The sequence below is a fragment of the Sarcophilus harrisii genome, chromosome 3 (genome assembly GCF_902635505.1).
Source record: "Sarcophilus harrisii chromosome 3, mSarHar1.11, whole genome shotgun sequence".
In the NCBI taxonomy this organism is placed as follows: domain Eukaryota; kingdom Metazoa; phylum Chordata; class Mammalia; order Dasyuromorphia; family Dasyuridae; genus Sarcophilus; species Sarcophilus harrisii.
In genome coordinates this window covers 288,212,604-288,230,776 of record NC_045428.1, presented here as the reverse complement: position 1 = coordinate 288,230,776, position 18,173 = coordinate 288,212,604, and the positions used below count along the sequence as shown (strand labels likewise).

Sequence of the window (18,173 nt, the reverse complement as noted above, 5' to 3'; positions counted from 1 at the left end):
AAATCAGCCTGCTCATCATTTCTTAAAGAATAATAATATTCCATTGCATTCATATAACATAACTCATTCAGTCATCTACTTAATTTCCAGTTCCTTGCCTCTACAAAAAGAGCTGCTATAAACATTTTTGCATATATATAAATATCCTTTCCCCTTTTTTATCATTTCTTTGGGATACAGACCCAATGGTGAGACTGCTGGATCAAAGGGTCTGCTCAGTTTTAGAGCTCTTTGGGCATAGTTCCAAATTTCTCTCCAGAAAGGTTGGATCAATTCACAGTTGCACCAACAATATATTAGAAAACATGAAGAGTGGGTCCTAATTACCTAAATTTTTTCTCCATGCCCTACAAGGGGAAGAAAACCCTTCTCCAGCCTTTCTAAAATATTCTTTATATATCTCTACCTGTTATAAGAGATTGCTTGATTGCTATTAGAGGTCACATCTATGTAGTGCCTTAAACCCAGGTCTCTTTTGACCCAGTGTTCTTTCCATCGTGATACTATGTATATACACACAACCTATATTCAGAATGTAAGTGTGGAGAAGTAAAAGCTTTAAGAAAGGTTATTCCAACACCTATGCTGGTTTGACCCATCTCCATTTCTAACTATATCTTCAGTTTAAGTGTTGCTCAATGAGATCTGACCATGTTGACTGTGAGCAAGCTGAAGGCAATAAAATGCATGAAATCAGTAATCTCATACACTCAAAAGAAAGTCAAGTGCCCAGAAGTAAAGAAAATGGCTTCTAGACAATCTAGATGTCACAAAACCATACAATGAAGCTTAAGTACCTTATACAGAAAATTATCTCATTCTTATTACCATCTCAGAGCCCCTTTATCTTTATTTTAGATAGGACTTAAAATTATAACAACACGTCTATTTGGCTTACCAGCTCAAAAATTAGAAGCAACCATTTAGAAGGTGATGAAGTTGCAAGACACAGTGACATTTTCAGGATGTGAAAACCTGTGAAAGGAGGGAGACAAAAAAAAAAAACTATAAAAAGACACAAAGATTTGAAAAACCAGACAACCTGGGGTCATTTAAAGTTGATAGCCCTTAGAACCATCATTAATTCATTCAAAAATATTTCTTATTAATAAAAAGTTAACGAACAAGTTAGATTGTGACTATGCCATAACAAAAATAGGGAATACCATAAGAGTTCACAAGGAAAGATTGCTTTTGTCCAAGAAGAACAAGTTGGACTTTGGCTGATAAAATTAGAATGGGAAAACAGTAGAAATTGGATTGGCTGATTTGGGAACCCTAGCAAATATAGGCAGAGTCAACATAGCATGAGCAAGGAATTTATGAGTATAAGGAATTGATGGGATTACAAGAAGGATTGGTTTCATTCTTTCTATACCAAGCATTTAGTATATTGCATGGCACAGAATGGCTATTTAATAAATGCTTATTGATTGATCGATTGAACCAGTTTTCTTAGTTGACTAATTGAGTTGCAAGTTGTCTTGGTTGACTAGCCCATTAAGTACAGAGATCATGCTGTCTGACCCCAAAATGATTCATGATGTGACAAAGATCTCTGTTCCTTTTGAAAAGCCAAATTAAAAGTTGACAACTATAATAAATAAAGTTGAGAACTGGGACACATAAGTTTTAAGAATTGGAAGCATGAAGGAGTGTTTAAGCATGGAGAAGTAAAAGCTTTAGGAAAGGATTGTCATTTCAGTATTTGGTTTGACCCATGGACCCATTTCCATATCTTAACTACATCCTCAGTATATATGTTGCTAAATGGGATCTGACCATGTTGACTGTGATCAAGCTAAAAGCAATAAAATGCATGAAATCAGTAATCACATCCACCCAGAAGAGAGTCAAGTCCAGAAGTAAAGAAAATGGTTTTTAGACAATCTAGATACCACAAAAACATACAGTTCATAAATTCTTTTTTTAATTGTGAAGGGCCTTGAATGCCAGCAGAAATATTTGAATTTTGTTCCACAGATAGTTGAGAACCAGTTAGAAATTTTGAGAAGAGGTAACACTTTCAGATTTGGGGTTTAGGAAGCTTCATCTGACATCAGTATGTAAAGCTTCAAGAGGGTATTATTTCCTTATATTCAATTCCTGATGTTTAAAACATTGATAATCATCTCTAGTCATCATAATAATGGTCACTATAGCCTGTTCCTTTTCATTGACCTTATTTCTTGTACTCAATTGATTCTGAAGTTGTCATAGACCAGAACAACTCCCTTCTTTTCCCCTGGGCACCATGAAAAAGGCATCGCCATCAGAAGATGAGAAAGACAAACAACTCAGAGATTCAGTGCAAAGATATCAGAATAAATTGGCAGAACAGCAGTCACAGGTAAGTAACTAATTATTCATCATTTTCACAAAGTATAATGATGCCTGTGCCACAGAGGGCAGTTTGTAGAATATTAGAATTTCAACGGATTGAAGACATGATAAAATCTAATCTCCTCCACAGAATTAATCCCCAGAACAACATTCATGACCACAGGCATCCAGCCCCAGTGAACACTCAGCAAGAAGGAAGTCTCTGCCTTTTGTTTCAGGACCCCTCTGATTATAAGGGAATTCTTTGTTACACTGAATGAAAATTAAAATGTCTTCCTATATTTTCACATATTGATCCCACTTATGTCTTTTGGAATAACCCAGAAAAGTTGTGTTTTGGATTATTTTTTTTTACCCTTCTCTTTCACATGGCATGTTTTCAGATATTTTAAGACCAAAAATTGTATGTTCATCATATCTGCCTCCCTATTATCTCTTCCTCTTCTAAAGCACTCCAGTTCTTTCAACTAGTCTTCATAGAACATTAGTTGGAATCATTGTACCAATCTATTCACTGGACATACTGTTTTGGATTTGTTCTTCTTAAAAATGTGTTGCTCAGAGTCAAACACACTACATAGGTAGGATTTGTCCAGAGGAGAAGAGAGCAGCAAAGCATACTGTTTTATTGGAAAGCGTGTTAGTTAAATTGGGAGGCAGGGGCTCGGATTCTAATTTTGGTTCTATAAGTTTATAACAGAATGATGTTGAGTAAGTCACTTCTCTTAAATCTAGTTTTCTCCTTTGACAAGTAAGGGAGATGGATTGGATAGATTCTTAAGGTCTCTTATCTTCAAATTTGTGATCCTTTGATGATCATCTTATTTTGAGATGGCAGGCCTTTAAATTCCTTGTCTTTTTTTTTTTTCTAGATGTTAATTTCCATCATTTACCAGGATTTTAAAATTCATTTTAGAGAGAATTTTTTTTAAGTAAATGATCAAATAAAAATGGAACTATCAAAGCTAAGCAAGATGCTATTTTCTGGAGAGTTTTATCAGTATTAGCTAATTCATCTTTATATGGCCTTATAATGTAGAGAGAGTATAAGCTCACAACCACTCCTGAACCCTTCACTCTGCTTCTGTCCATATATCCAAACTGTAGCTAAATCGTATCATTTCTACCTTCATAATACTTCTCCTATAATACAATGATCCTCCCTTCTCCTCTCATAATTCATTCTCCTCTCATAATACATTCTTAATACTTTCCTCTCTTTACTCACATAATCTTTACCCTTATAACCTTACTCCTAGAAAATTGCAATCCTTTGAGCTTGATCCCCCTGCCTCCATTCCATTCCTATTTTAATCCATTCTCCACTAGGCTTTGGAACTGCCCTTCTTAAAAGGTATGTCTAACCATGTCACATCATAGGTTTTGCCTTTCTTTAAATCCTTTGTGTTTAGGTCCTGGCACATTGTGATTTCAATAAATGTCACCTGACAAATTGACTTCTTGAGGGAGGGGAACATTTAAGCATTTTTGTTTTTGAAACTGGGAAACTGAAGCCTAGAAAAATGATATACAATTTAGACAAAAAACCTGAACACAAGGGTGTGTGTGTGTGTGTATTTGTGTGTGTGTGTATACATACATACATATGTACATATATATATTTGAATGTATATGTCTATTTCAGTAAATAGATTTATTAATACAGAAACACTCAAGTTGACATGTTTTGAAAGAAATAGATGTTAGAAAATAAAATATTAGAAAAACAAATGTTAAGGAAAGACAAAAGGCATTAATATTAGGAAAATAATTTTGTATATAAAATAATTGCATCTTGATAGCTCCAATTAAAGGGGAAAGTGCCACATAAAGATGCTTTTTTAAAATTTGTTTTTAATTTGGATATGATTTCATTAGTATAATGATCCAAATGGAGAAATGCCCAAGAACATAGCAGATCAGCAGTTTTAGAGAGAGTTGCCTGGAGCTATGGTACCCTTCTTTTTTTTTTTTTTTTTTTTTTTTTTAATAAGGAGCATCCTCTGATCCAAGGACCTCTAGCAATACTGGTTTGATTTTCTAGCTAGTAAATATATTAGAACTCAGGACATTAATAAGTGAATTTTTTTCTTTTGTTGTTGTTGTTGTTGTTGTTTATAGAGCTCAGAGTACTTGATAATCTCCTTTAGAGCTTTAGTTATGAGGTTTATTTGTTTTTTCCTTCTATTTGTTATTGAACATACTGTGGCAGGATATTAAAATACATAAAAACATACAAATCTTAGTTTCCCAAAGCCCTGGATTCTTTTTCTGAGTAATGAAATTAACCATTCTGATCCAACAAGTATTTGTTGAGTACCTACTGTGTACTAGGTACAGGAAATTCAAAACGCAAAAAACCAAAAGGAACATGTCAACAGATAGACATATACACAGTTGTTTTAAGACAGCTTTTTATTTATATGGTGATGCAGCCTGTATATGATGTAAATTATGTTAAATCTCAAATCTATCACTTAAGAGTACAGTAAGTAAATTGCTAGAAGGGCATCAGAAAGACCCAATTTACAATATGGCCTCAGATACTTAGTAACTCTGACTTAGGCAAATCTCGCAGCCTCAGTTTCCTCACTTATAAAATGGAGAAACTAATAGCACCTACCTTTCAGGGTTGTTGTAAGGTGAGTTAACCTTGACAAAGTACTTTGCTTACTGTATGCTCTATTATTATCTAGTTGCTTTTGGTTGTCCCTTAGGGGAGAGGAGGTGAAAAGGAAAAGTAAGAGGTCTATGTCAGCCAAGAGCAAATAATCTACTTTTGAAGAATTGATGGTTGACTGAATTTTTGGCCTAGGAAGATATGCTTTTGAAAATTAATGCTTCCTTATAGGACTTGAGTATTTCTTCCTGATTCAGAGATAAAATCCAGAATCATCCAAGATCATTGTCTCCTTCTACAGCCTCTTCTGCTTCCCCAAAACTACCCCCTTATCTAGGTGCACAAACCATTTATCCCTAACAAGATTAACAAGGTTGGAGCCAATTAAGTTATCAACCCATGACACGGGCATATGTCATCTGAAGATGACAGAGAATTGATAAAAAACAAAAAAAAAAAAAAAAAAAACCCTTGCAGCTCCAACAATCTATGATTTTATGGTATAGTATCACAAGCAGCCAGAGGGCAAAAATAGGATGAACAGTCTTCATTATTGCCAGTGCTTTGTAGCTGACCTTCCCTCTACTTCCTTTTCCCTCCCCATCTCACCTTTTCTGCTTCCCAGCTTATTAATGAATAGAGAAGGAAAATTGTGACCCATTTAAGAGCCCACTGAGAATGGGCAGGGCAGGCAGTAATAATTGTTGATTCTTTGTAGTATATTTAAAATATTGTTCTGGAGGAGGCACTAGGGCAGGGAGAATATTAAAGATATAGATTGGTCCTCCTTCCCCCCATCTCCTTATAATCTTAGGAATATACTCTGAAGAAGATATGGAGTGTATGGGTATAACAATATATTACTTATTATGTTAACTTTACAATACACTCTTAAATCCTCTTTATCTCCATAAAATTTTATCTATATCTGTGTATTTGTATATAACAGAATATTGCTATACATCTATCTTTATAAGTATATATTTATATATTATATACTCCTATCTATCCTATTTTTTTCTTTTTCCTTCCTTCCTTCCTTCCTTCCTTCCTTCCTTCCTTCCTTCCTCCTTCCCTCCCTTTCTTCCTCCCTTACTTTCTTTCATTATTTCTTTCCTTCTTCCCTTCCTTTCTCCCTTCCTCCCTCCCTCCCTTCCTTCCTTTCTCTCTCTCTCTCTCTCTCTCTCTCTCTCTTTCTTTTTGTCTCTACCTAGATAAGCCCATTCCTTGGTCCACCTAGCTGCTACATTGTCAAATTATGTAGCATACATATGCTAATAAACCATCCACTTACTAAAATAGTATATATACAGATTGTGTGAATACACCCACACATATATATACATGCACATATATGGAATTACATATACATAAGCATATACATGCATACATATATAGAATTATATGCAATAAATATATCAAGAGCTGGAAGCTCTTGACTTTGGAAGGAAATAAGATTAGATAGATAAATAGATGAAATGCATGCATATGATATATATGTATACACACATATCTATTGAGAGAGATTTGTAGGTGACAGATATAAATATAGATATACAAATATCTGCATAGATAGCTATAGCTCTGTAGATAAGAGAGATAGGTGGTAGGAGAGATAGATAGGATCTAAAAATGTATTATAGAATTAACCTAATAAATATAGCTCAGGAACCTATTTCCTCCCTGGCTAGGAGAAATTCCAGTTAATGATAGACTTACAATTTAACCTTTTGTAAACTAAATGTATTCCTAGACATGTACTCTGTCAGGTTAGAATTATAAGCCAAGAATTATTAAATTTATAAATTGTGCTTCTATAACAAACCAACACCTCAGTTTTTCCATATCAGATGAATAATTTTTTTTTTCTCATGAGGTGTTGGTTTGTTATAGAAGTAAGTAACATTGTATAAGATTTCTGTTCCCTGAAGGACATGCACCATCTGCTGGCCACACTGTAAATCCTATTTTGTTATCACAGGATTTTTAAAATTTGTTTTAATGTCATTTAGTAATCTTTTTGTAATAGAATGAGGGAGGTTTTAGCTTATATTTATTCATCTGATTTAGTCCCCTCCAGAATCAGTTTTCTATCTAACCCTTGATACATACATATTTATATAATAGTATTTGTGTGTGTATATGCATACACACACATATACACACAAACACATATACACATACATATACTCATAATGTTTTATTCAGTGGATTGTAATATTAGAATGTATATACTATATAAGTTAACTATATGGCAGCCAGATGGATAGAGAGAAGGACTTGATATCAGGAGAACTGAAGTTCAAATCTGGTCACATACTTACCATGTGAACCTGGGCAAATGTCTCTCTCAGTTTCTTTATTTATAAAATGGTAATAATAATAATAATAAAACCTACTTCTCAGGACTGGTGGGAGGATCAAATAAGATAACAATTATAAAGTATTTAGCACAATGCCTGACATATAATAAGTGTTACATAAATTTGTATCATCATCATTTTTATTATTCAAGAATATATAACACTCTTATCTACATATATACTTTCAGTTCTGAATTTCCCTAATTGTTTTTATGTTATCATTATCACATTCCCACAGTTAAGTTAATGCATGTAAGATGTATTTACTCCTTTTTAATATGATCATGAAATATTTATTTGCTTCATTAATATATGTATATGTTAATTACACAATTTAAGAAATATTTTTCAATTTTATTTATTTTTGTTTTTATATCATCTCTTTTTTTCTGAAAGATCTTTCCCCTCATCTACCTTGTGAACTGTCCCTTGTAACAAAGAATAAAAGGATACAGAAAAGCAAGTTCAGCACAAGTAACCAACACATTAGCCGAGTCTGACAATAAATGCAGTATTGTGCGATATAGAATCCAATAAAGGAGGGAATTATATTTTTTTATCCCTTCTTTGGAGCCAAACTTTTATCATTATACTTATTCATTGTTGAGTTGGGGTTTCTCTTGTCATTATTGTTTCAGTTGACATTTTTGTAATTCCTGTGTACACGTGTGTGTGTGTGTGTAATTTTCCAAGTTCTACTTTCTTCCTATCAATCTTTCCTTAGGTTCTATCAAACTTGACTGAGGTCAGCCTAGTGATTTAGTCTTCATATTGGAACAAAAGAGACATTTGTAGACCACATAACATTTAACAAAAGGAATTTATCAATAGTGTGAAAAGGAGATTCAGCTAAGATATATCTGTTAACACACAGGGCACAGAGCCATTCATTAACCCTAAGATTTCTTGTGCACTAGGCATTTACATTGAACTGAGCAAGATATAGAAGGAAGATCTGAGTTCAATCTAGCTTCAGACACTTACTATCATGTCTCCCTAGTTAAGGCACTTAATCCTGTTTGTCTTAATCTATTAGAGAATGAAATGGCAAACCACACCAGTCGTCAGACAGCATTGGGATGTTATGGTCCATAGCATCACAAAGAGTTGGCCATGACTATAACTGAACAACAGTACCTATCCTAGACATTGCCCCTACAATGCCATTCTTCTCTGAATTCTTTATCTTCATTTTTTTCCAACAGTGAAATCATATTCCATTTTATTCATCTACCACAATTTGTTTTTTCATTCACCAAAAGATTTATTGCTGCTGTTCAGCCATTTGCCTTTCACCAAAAGATAGCTATCTACTTTTTATCAAGCATTATTAAGGATCAACTAGGTATTCATCTATATTCGCTGTTCTACTTTCAGAACTTAAAAGGCAAGAATGAATTAGTCTGTGACCTTAGAAACCTGTTTTCTGCTAGAGTGTACATTTAACATCTAGATAAATGAGTATATAATATATAAATGAAAAGTAACTTCAGGAAAGGGATACTCTTTGGTGTATGTATCTTAGAATCATGGATCTATTTGCATCAGTGTCTGGTAAAATTGGTATGTGGAACTCTATTCAGTGTCCAAATTTTGGACAAATTTTTAAGATATATTCTATTTGATGGAAATGAAGTATGGAACTTGGACAGGAGCATAGTGTATGTATTAATCTCATTTATCTTTGTCATAGTCTGGACAATGAGCAAAAATCTCTATAAAGGCTCTAGAATTTTTCTGAGCTGAAATGTCAAATTACCATTTTTTCCAATGCTGATGTAGACATACAAAATGAAACAGTATAATCCAATAATTCCCAAGTAGATTGTTTGGCTGTAAAGGGTAGTGTAAAAAGAAGGCTTGCTGAAATTTTAATAGTATTTCCCAAATTGGAATGGCATATCTGAGACCTGTTTAGTGATAAGGAAAGTGCATATATTTTTCTCATTTGAGATTTAATCTTTTTAATATGTGGCCATTGTATGTGATTTTGAGACTTTAGATCTAAAGATGGCAAAGAAGATATATTTCTGTATTGAATGCATTCCACAACCTTCTTGCATATGCTGCCATGGTCTAGAATTTATGATACCTAAAGGGCTGTGTCTAACAAGAGGCTATTATGCACAGTGTAGTTGAAATATCTTGCTTTATTACTGCTGCTACAGAGGTCCCTGTTTCCTTATAATGATGCATTGCTTCTTCAGAAGGAATTATACATAATAGATTCACACTTGTGGGTCTTATGCTCATAGCATATCAGAGAAAGAATAGTGGAGAAGGAAGTACTTATATGAACAGATAATAGACTCCTTGAAGAAGCAGCATGATAACAGTGGAAAGATCCCTGGCTCCAGGGTCAAAAGAGCTGTATTCATGTCTAGTTTTTGATAATTACATTTGTTTGAATTTGGGCAAGTCACTTAAGCTTCCTGAACTTCCTTTCAGTTCTATGTCTGTGTTCTATTACCTCTATGATCTCTGCCAGCTCAAAATGTATGATCTAGGATGGATGCCTTGTCTTTTATTTCTGCATTCTGTTCCCTTGACAATATCAAGTACAGGGCTGAGCACATAGTAGGTGTTTGATAAATGGCAGCTTGATTAGCCTGCCTAAATTATTTTCTCTTCTATATAAAGACTTTCTTCTGGAAAGCTCTGAACTATTGGTCCTCAAGTCAGGGAGTTCACAAGTTCAAGCCTTTCCCCTGACACTGACCTTGGAAACTTAATTTCCTTGTCTTAAAAAAAAAAGAAATTAAGAAATCATTAAGTTCAAACTCTTTTATTCTCTGTGAATTGGACAATTGAAGCAAATAACAAAACCTCCTGATCTTTAAGAGCACTGAAAATGGCTGCAAAGTAAATGAAACTACTTAGAGTTTAGGATAGGAAGAGCAGAGATATACTATCTGTTTCTTAGCTTAAGCTATATGTCCATAGGCTTGATAATATTAATAATAATTACAGACCAAATACAATTGTTAGATTGTTGGTGTGAGTCTTGTATCTCAGTTGCTAGTAACACAGATTGAAAGTGAGCAGATGGATTCATTTTTCTCCCAGAAAGTCACATTTCCCAATCCACCCCTGATAATAGGTCACATTTATATAGCATTTTACGATTTACAAAATATTTTACATATGTTATCCTCCCCACACTCTTATAAGGTAGACATTATTATTATCCCTGTGTTATAGATGAGGAAACTGAAGCAGAAGCAAATTAAATGATTTGTCCAGAGTTAATCACCTAGTAAATATTTGAAACAGGAGATCTGTAACCCAAGTGATTACAGGATATCTGAGTCTAGTCCATCTGTCTCTTAACAGAAGAGAAAACCAGGATCTCAAAGGTTAAGAAACTTGTTTTAGTTTCTATAGGTAGCTCATGGCAGATTTGGGATTTAAATCATTTTTTGATACACAGCTTGTGCTTATTTCACTATAAAATGAGAATCCAGTCTATGATTTAGAGTTTCCCCAAGATGGAAGGGAATTGTAAGAGTGAATGGGCAGGATCCTCAAAAGGGTGATCAGAAGTATCAATTAAATGATTTAATATAAATATAAAATAATATTAATATAAAATAACTTAATAATTACATAAAATTGATTTTAAAAGATATAAAGTCATTCCCCAATTGATAAATGGTCAAAGATTATAGACAACTTTTAGATAATAAAACTAAAGCTGTCTACAGTCATATGAAAAAATGCTCTAAATCACTATTAATTAGAGAAATGTAAATTAAAACAATTCTGAGGTACTACTTCATACCTCTCAGATTGGTCAAGATGACAGAAAAAGATAATGATAAATGTTGGAGGGATGAAGGAAAACTGGAACACTAATACATTGTTGGTGGAGTTGTAAAATGATTCAGTATTCTGGAAAGCAATATGGACTATGCCCAAAGGGCTATCAAACTGTGCATACACTTTGGTCCAACAGTGTCTCTATTGGATCTGTATCTAAAAGAAATCATAAACAAGGAAAAAAAAGACCCATATGGGCAAAAATGTTTGTAGAAGCTTTAGAAAGACTTGAAAAGATTTATATGAAGCGATGCTGAGCGAAACAAGCAAAACCAGGTATACATTGTACACAATAACAGCAAGAATGTGTGATGATCAACTATGAAAGACTTGGTTCTTCTCAATGGTTCAGTGATTCAAAGCAATCCCAATAGATTTTGAAACTGCCATCTGCATCCAGAAAAAGAGTTATGAAAGCTGAATGTAAATCAATACATGCTATGTTCACTTTGTTTTTCTGTTTTGTTTTGTTTTTTCTCTCCCACGGTTTTTCCCTTTTGCTCTGATTTTTCTCTCTTGACGTGATTCATAAAGCAATGTGTATTAAAAAATAAATGAACTAAGAGGAAAAAGAATAAGTAGCAATTGGTTAATTAGTTACTTTAAAGATAAAATAAAAAGAATAAGCAGCAAATTGGCTATTATCTGAAGATCATCTAGTAGGAAAGTTTTTGTTGTTCAAACATTTTAAATTGTATCCAACCAATCTTTGTGACCCCATTTGGGATCTTCTCAGCAAAGACATTGGAGGGGTTTCCTACTTCCTTCTCTGGGTCAATTAACAGTTCAGGAACTGAGGCAGATAAGGTTAAGTGTCTAGTCCAGGGTCATATAGCTAGTAAGTGTCTGGGGCCAGATTTGAACTTGGAAAGTTGAGTCTTCTTGACTTCAGGCCTAGAACTGTATGAATTATGGTGCCACCTAATTATCCAATGGGATAATTCTTGGGCACAATTGTAATTCTGATGTTCATAAACATGAAGGAGACTTTAAGAAGAAGAAAGGTGTTATTTGAATAGCTGGGATGGAAATAAAGAGAATAAATGAAGAAAAGCAGTAACCAGATTAGTATGACCAAATCTACATTTCACAAAAAGCACAGGATCCTAGACTCAGAGTTGTAAGAGACCTCAGAAACTATCTAGTCCAAACCTCTCATTTTAAAGAGGAAACAGGCCCATAGAGATTAAATAATTTCCACAAAATCAGACCAGGTAGTGTCAGAAATGAGATTTGAACCCAGTCCCTAGTGTAGGGGACTGATGGAATGGGGAAGAAGGGGGAGGGCTTGCAGACACAGATTTTTTGGGGGTTTTCAAAGTAAAATTGTATACAAGGAAGTCAAATAAATGAATAGCTCATTGTAAATTGCCATAAATTAAAGTAAAAATGGGTTGACCAGAAAGTCCCTGCAAAGCTATACAAAAAAGCAATCTTCATAGGGACTTCTGACTCACTTTATGTTTATGTGCATCTCTAGATGCAGATATGCATCTCTATAACATACATTTTTATAAACATATTTCTGTAAAAGAAAAAGAGATTTCTTGGGAACTACATTCTAGGCAGAAAAAAGTCACCTCTCTATTCTGATGTGCTGTGTTTTTTTTTTTTAAATTGGGTTGATCAGACTAAGGAACTTTATTTGCCTTTATGACCAAGAGTAATTGAGATAAAATGTGGCTGTAGCCTTCTAGATTAATTGCTTGGGGCTATAACAATGCATGCCAGTAGTAAATCCAGTCCAGTGGTTCTTTATTTTCCTATTTGTGTGTAGCTGAGGAAAAACAAATCATTTTTTGTGAATGGGTAAGTTTTTAACATAGGACAACCTCATTTACCTTAGATATGTGCAAAATGGTTTGTACATAAAGTGATTTATTATGTGTACCCAAAAGAGTCGCTGTGCAATAGCATGGAATGAGTTTGTATGGATTGTTAGGACTAAAAAATTCCTTAGTAAATATGATCTTTTTTGTTCAGTTATTTCAATCTTATCTGACTCCATTACCTTATTTGGGGTTTTCTTCAGAGATACTAGAGTGGTTTGCTATTTCTTTCTCCACCTCATTTTACAGATGCGGAAACTGAGGTAAACAGGGTTAAGTGACTTGCCAGAGCCACACAGCCTATAAGAGTCTGAGGCTAATCTGAATTTAGGTAGATGCCAGGTCTGGTCTTCTTTGTACTATGGCACTATCTTGCTGCCACAGACATAATGTAGGACAAAGTTTGGGTTGTGACTCCTGAAGGTAGGGGGTCTCAAAATTACAACTAATTATCAGTAAATGTTTGATTTGTATACCTCTTGGAATGACATAAATTTTTTGGACAGAAAGGGATTGTTAGTAGAAAAAGTTTAAGAAATCCTGGTCTAGAACAATGTAAAGGACCTGACTGTAATCACCAGCCTCAGGTTAAAATTTTACCCTTAACTCTTTCTACCTATATGACCTTGTTTGATTTAATTACTTGAGGTGCATTTCCTTATCTGAAAAATAGGGGGGGGGGGAGGAATTCAACTAAATGGTCTCCAAAGTGCCTTCTAGCTCTAAATTTCTGCTCTAATCAATCTCCCTTGTTCTACAGATGAGAAAACTGAGTCTCAGATAATTTGTGATTTGATTAAGATGGTACTAGTTAGTGCTAAAGTGCAGATTCAAAATTGCGTTTCTTAATTGCTGTGGCCAGTATCTTTTCTATTCCATCTGTTTTCTGAAATAATGAGATCATATTTATAAAGTGCATTTAAAATCATCAAGTGCTATTATTTTTGAAATTATGAGTTACCCCCCTGTCACAAAGAATGACAGAGAGAATATAGTACAAGCCATTTCTGTGTAAGATGGGAGGCTGGGCTACATGATTTTAAAGACCTCTTCCAACTGCAAGATTTTATAGTAGAGTGGTTCTGGTACCTACTTAAAGGTTTCTTTCCTGAATTGTCTAATCTTACTTTCTTAATGTTTCGCTTTGGTCTTGTCTTTCTTTAGTCTACTCTTCTTGCTTTCATCGTTATTTTTCCCTCTCCTGTTCAAGGCCAGAGATAGGCTTAACTCTCCTTAAACACATCCTTGCCATTGCTATAGTGAAAATAAAGCATTGTAGGCATATAACTTCATTTGAAAAGCATCCAGGAAAAAAACAAGAGAGAGCTAAACAAGGTTGTGGTACTATTCAAATCAATTATCATTCTATGCATGTATTGGTACAATAAAGCTTTTAGAATTCCTTCATGACATATTTTTTTGTTTCTCCCATGTCTGTCAATCATGTCAGTGTATGGTGTTAGAGAATGCCATATTTTCAGAGAGGTACTTGGCTAATTGAGTGATTTTGTTAATATAAGAAAGATTTTTAAATTTATCTTAAGTGTTTTTGGTAAATTCATTGATTTTTAAAATGATACCTCAAAACAATGTTCTGTGAGGTTAACTGCTAAAATTTAAGGGAGGAAAAAAAAAATTGTCTATTTATTCTCTCCTTCAAAATTAGCAAATGTGGCCTGATCTCACCATTCTTCAAGAAAAAAAAATTACCTAAACACCTCTACTTGACTCTGAAATCCTTTCATTATCCTCTCTCTCTCTCTCTCCTTCCTTGCATTGCCAAATCCTGAAGTCATCTCTATTTCTGATGCTCATTTCCTTTATTTATTCATTCATTTGAATTTATTAGCTCTTTTTAAAAATTTTAACCTTTGATTTTCAAAACATGCATGGATAATTTTCAACATTCACCATTGCAAAATCTTGTATTACAATTTTTCCCTCTCCCCCACCTCCTCTAGATGGCAAGTAATCCAAAATATGTTAAACATGTACAGTTCTTGTATACATATTTACACAATTATCATGCAGCATAAGAAAATTTAGATCAAAAAGAAAAAATGAGAAAGAAAACAAAAAGAAAACAACAACAAAAAATGAAAATACTGTATTATGATTCACACTCAGTTCCCCATAGTCCTTTCTCTGGGTGCAGATGGCTCCATTACAAGACATTGGAATTGGCCTCAGTCACCTAGACATTGAAAAGAGCCATGTCTATCAGATTTGATCATCCTATAATCTTGTAGTTGCTGTGTACAATGATCTCCTGATTCTGCTCACTTCATTTAGAATCAGTTCATGTAAATCTCTCCAGGCATCTCTGAAATCATCCTGCTGACCATTTCTTATAGAACAATATATTCTATAACACTCATATATCATAGCTTATTCAACCATTCCCCAACTGATGGGGTGATACGCATTTCTTTATATCCACCTTACATTCCTTTGAAGGAAGATTCAGATTCTTAAGAGCAGATGTGAAAAAGGAATGTCTCCCAAGGATGAGGGGATAGATGGAATATTATGTGCAAGGGACTGCAAGTAGGATGGTTTGGCCAGATTTTGAAGTGAGTAAAGGGGCGTAATGTATAATAAATTAGGAAAGCCTTTAAATGTTAAAAAGAAGGGTGACACTGCCAGCTTCTACTTCAGGAATATCATTTTAGCAGTTATGTGGAGTATGGATTGAGGGGAGGAGAGATTTGAGTCAGGATAACCAATTAGGAAGTTATTAAAGTACATCAAGTGAGAATTAATGAGAGCCTGAACTTGTATGGTGGACTCGAGTTGAGAGAAGAGAATAAGCATAAGTAGATGGTGTAAAGGTACAATCAATATGATTAGACTGGGGAGGGAGGGTGGGAAAGCAGAGTGAGAGAGAGAAGAATTCATTATGACTGTGAGGTTGTAAACCAAGCTAATTGAAAAAATGGTACTATTCCCAACAGTAAAGGAAATTGGGAAGAGATGAAAAGATAATGAATTCTGTTTTGGAAATGCTGGTTTGAGATTCCTATTCAGGTCATAACAACTCATTTAATCCAACTCCCTATTTTTACATGGAAAAAACCTAAAGTTCAGTGAGATTAAATAACTTGTTTATGATCACACACATAGTGAGTAATAAAACTGAGATTGGATTTCAGTTCTTCTGACTCAAAATCTGATGCCTTTTTTAATGGCATCATATTCTCTCCTGACATTTTACCTGGTGTGGTGAAACCAATAATTATTGGTTTCATCCATAAACATAAAACCAAGTAGGTAGATTTAGGATTAAAGCAGTGATTAATGGCTCTGTGTTGTCTTAACGATCCCCATATTTTAACAATGGAAACAGAGAAGAATCAAAGAAAAAAGGTTTTTATTTTCATACTTATCCAGCTGTTGACTTTCTTAATAGAACTCTCATTTGGTGCCAGCAAATAAGACCACAGAATTCCTCCCCAGCTCCCAAGCTTCAGCTCCAAAGGTAAGCAAATTCAACTATATTTCTTGTATTTTTATCATGTTTTATAAATAAAGGGATCATAAACATTATTTAACATTAAACTTGATCCTTTTTATGAGGTTTAGCAACATCAATAGATTTCATTGACTCACTGGAGATAATCACAGGAATTAGAAATAGAAATAACAGCTATGCCTATTTCCTAATTTACTGCTTTTCTGAAATAAACTTGAAAATTCCTGTATTGAAATATTCCCCCAAATAAATTAGCAAGCTTATATGAAATTCTCCTTAGTCCAAAATATCCTTACCATTCCAAACAGGTACCTTCTGGAGATCACTATGAATGGGGAATTCCAAAAGCACAAATTGCTAACCATCTTTCTTCTCTTCATCCCCCTCAACTTTTTGCAGCATTCTTCTGCTTCTGACAACTTCATTGTTAATCTGCCTTTGAGATCTCTCTTTAATATGTCTAATTCTTCTTTTTTAAAAAAGGAGTGCAGATTCAATCCACAAGAGAGGGCAAGATTGGAATGGCCTAATCCATTCATTTAATAAACATTCTTTTATGGAGAATACTTTTATGGAGGATGTCAGGGATATGTATCTTAGGATCCCAGAGTGTGAAGGGAGCTCAGAAACATCTTTAACAACACTTTTATGAGCAATGATATCCTCTTTAGAGCCCTGGAGAGGTGATATGAGGTTCAAGCTATCAGCCAGTCTTCAGGGAACAGGAACACATTTTTCCTTTCTCATCCCTCTTTTAAACAATCTTAATTGTAAGACCTTCCTTCCATCACATCTAAATTTGTCTCTGTATTTTCCACCAGTTCCAACATTCAGTTCAAAAAGAACAAATCTAGTCCCCCGACAGCATGACAGCCCTACAAATATTTGAAACCAGCTATATTATCAAACTCTCTCCTCAAGTCTTCTCTTCTCCAGACTTTCGTTTTCTTTAATCTATTCTCAATTTCCTGTCAACATAAAAAGAAAAGAATCTTCTCCCTGAATCCTGAATTAATGATTTCCAGTAGGTTTCTTTTTAGTCAGTCCAACTTTTCATATTTGAGAACAAATTGTTCTAATTGTTCTTTAAGGAATACGCCAAGTCCAGGACATTTGTGCCTCAAAGAGATGCTTCAGAACGAGATGCCGGCTCCTCCTCAGTGGTTTGGGCCAGACATTTGAGCCACAAAAGGAGGAGGTCAAAATCAGTCTCAACTCCAAGTTATGTTTCAGAAGATAAAATTCCACAGACAACTGTTAGGAAGAAAGTGAAAGTGAAACAACTAAGACGACATTTGGAAAATACCAAAATTAATGAGAATTCCCAGGTATGGTATTTTATTTTTTCATTCTTAAAATTTGTAAAGATGTATTACTTTCTGAAGTAGCATTTGGGCAAAAGTTATATTTCATTTTAACTTTTTCTTTTTCTCCAGGACTTTTAGCCATGGAATACAAATTGCAATCTATAATGTCTAATCAAAGATCCTGATTTCTTTTTTTTCCTGAATTCTCATAGAAAACCCCCAAAGAAACAAACAAACAAAAAACCCATTCTGATTATTGTTTTCAGTAGATTAGGTGGTGAATTCACACTGATTGAAAGATCTCCTCTTGAACAGACCAGATAATATATTTTTAGAAGTAATTTATTATAAAGAAGAAAAGTACACGTGACAACAAGTAACAAGCTTGGGGCATCACATATTCTGGAGTGTTTTATTGAA

At 34.2% G+C, this 18,173-nt stretch overlaps 1 protein-coding gene across 1 annotated transcript in view; it reads left to right on the top strand.

The window, feature by feature from the left end:
- The window catches only part of MORC1 (MORC family CW-type zinc finger 1), a 179,785-nt gene that overhangs the window by 106,079 nt on the left and 55,533 nt on the right, over positions 1–18,173 (top strand). The window contains exons 18-20 of the mRNA XM_031961278.1: positions 2,212–2,350; positions 16,384–16,452; positions 17,538–17,774. Coding sequence (XP_031817138.1) covers positions 2,212–2,350; positions 16,384–16,452; positions 17,538–17,774 — 445 coding nt within the window. The remainder of the gene's footprint in view (positions 1–2,211; positions 2,351–16,383; positions 16,453–17,537; positions 17,775–18,173) is intronic.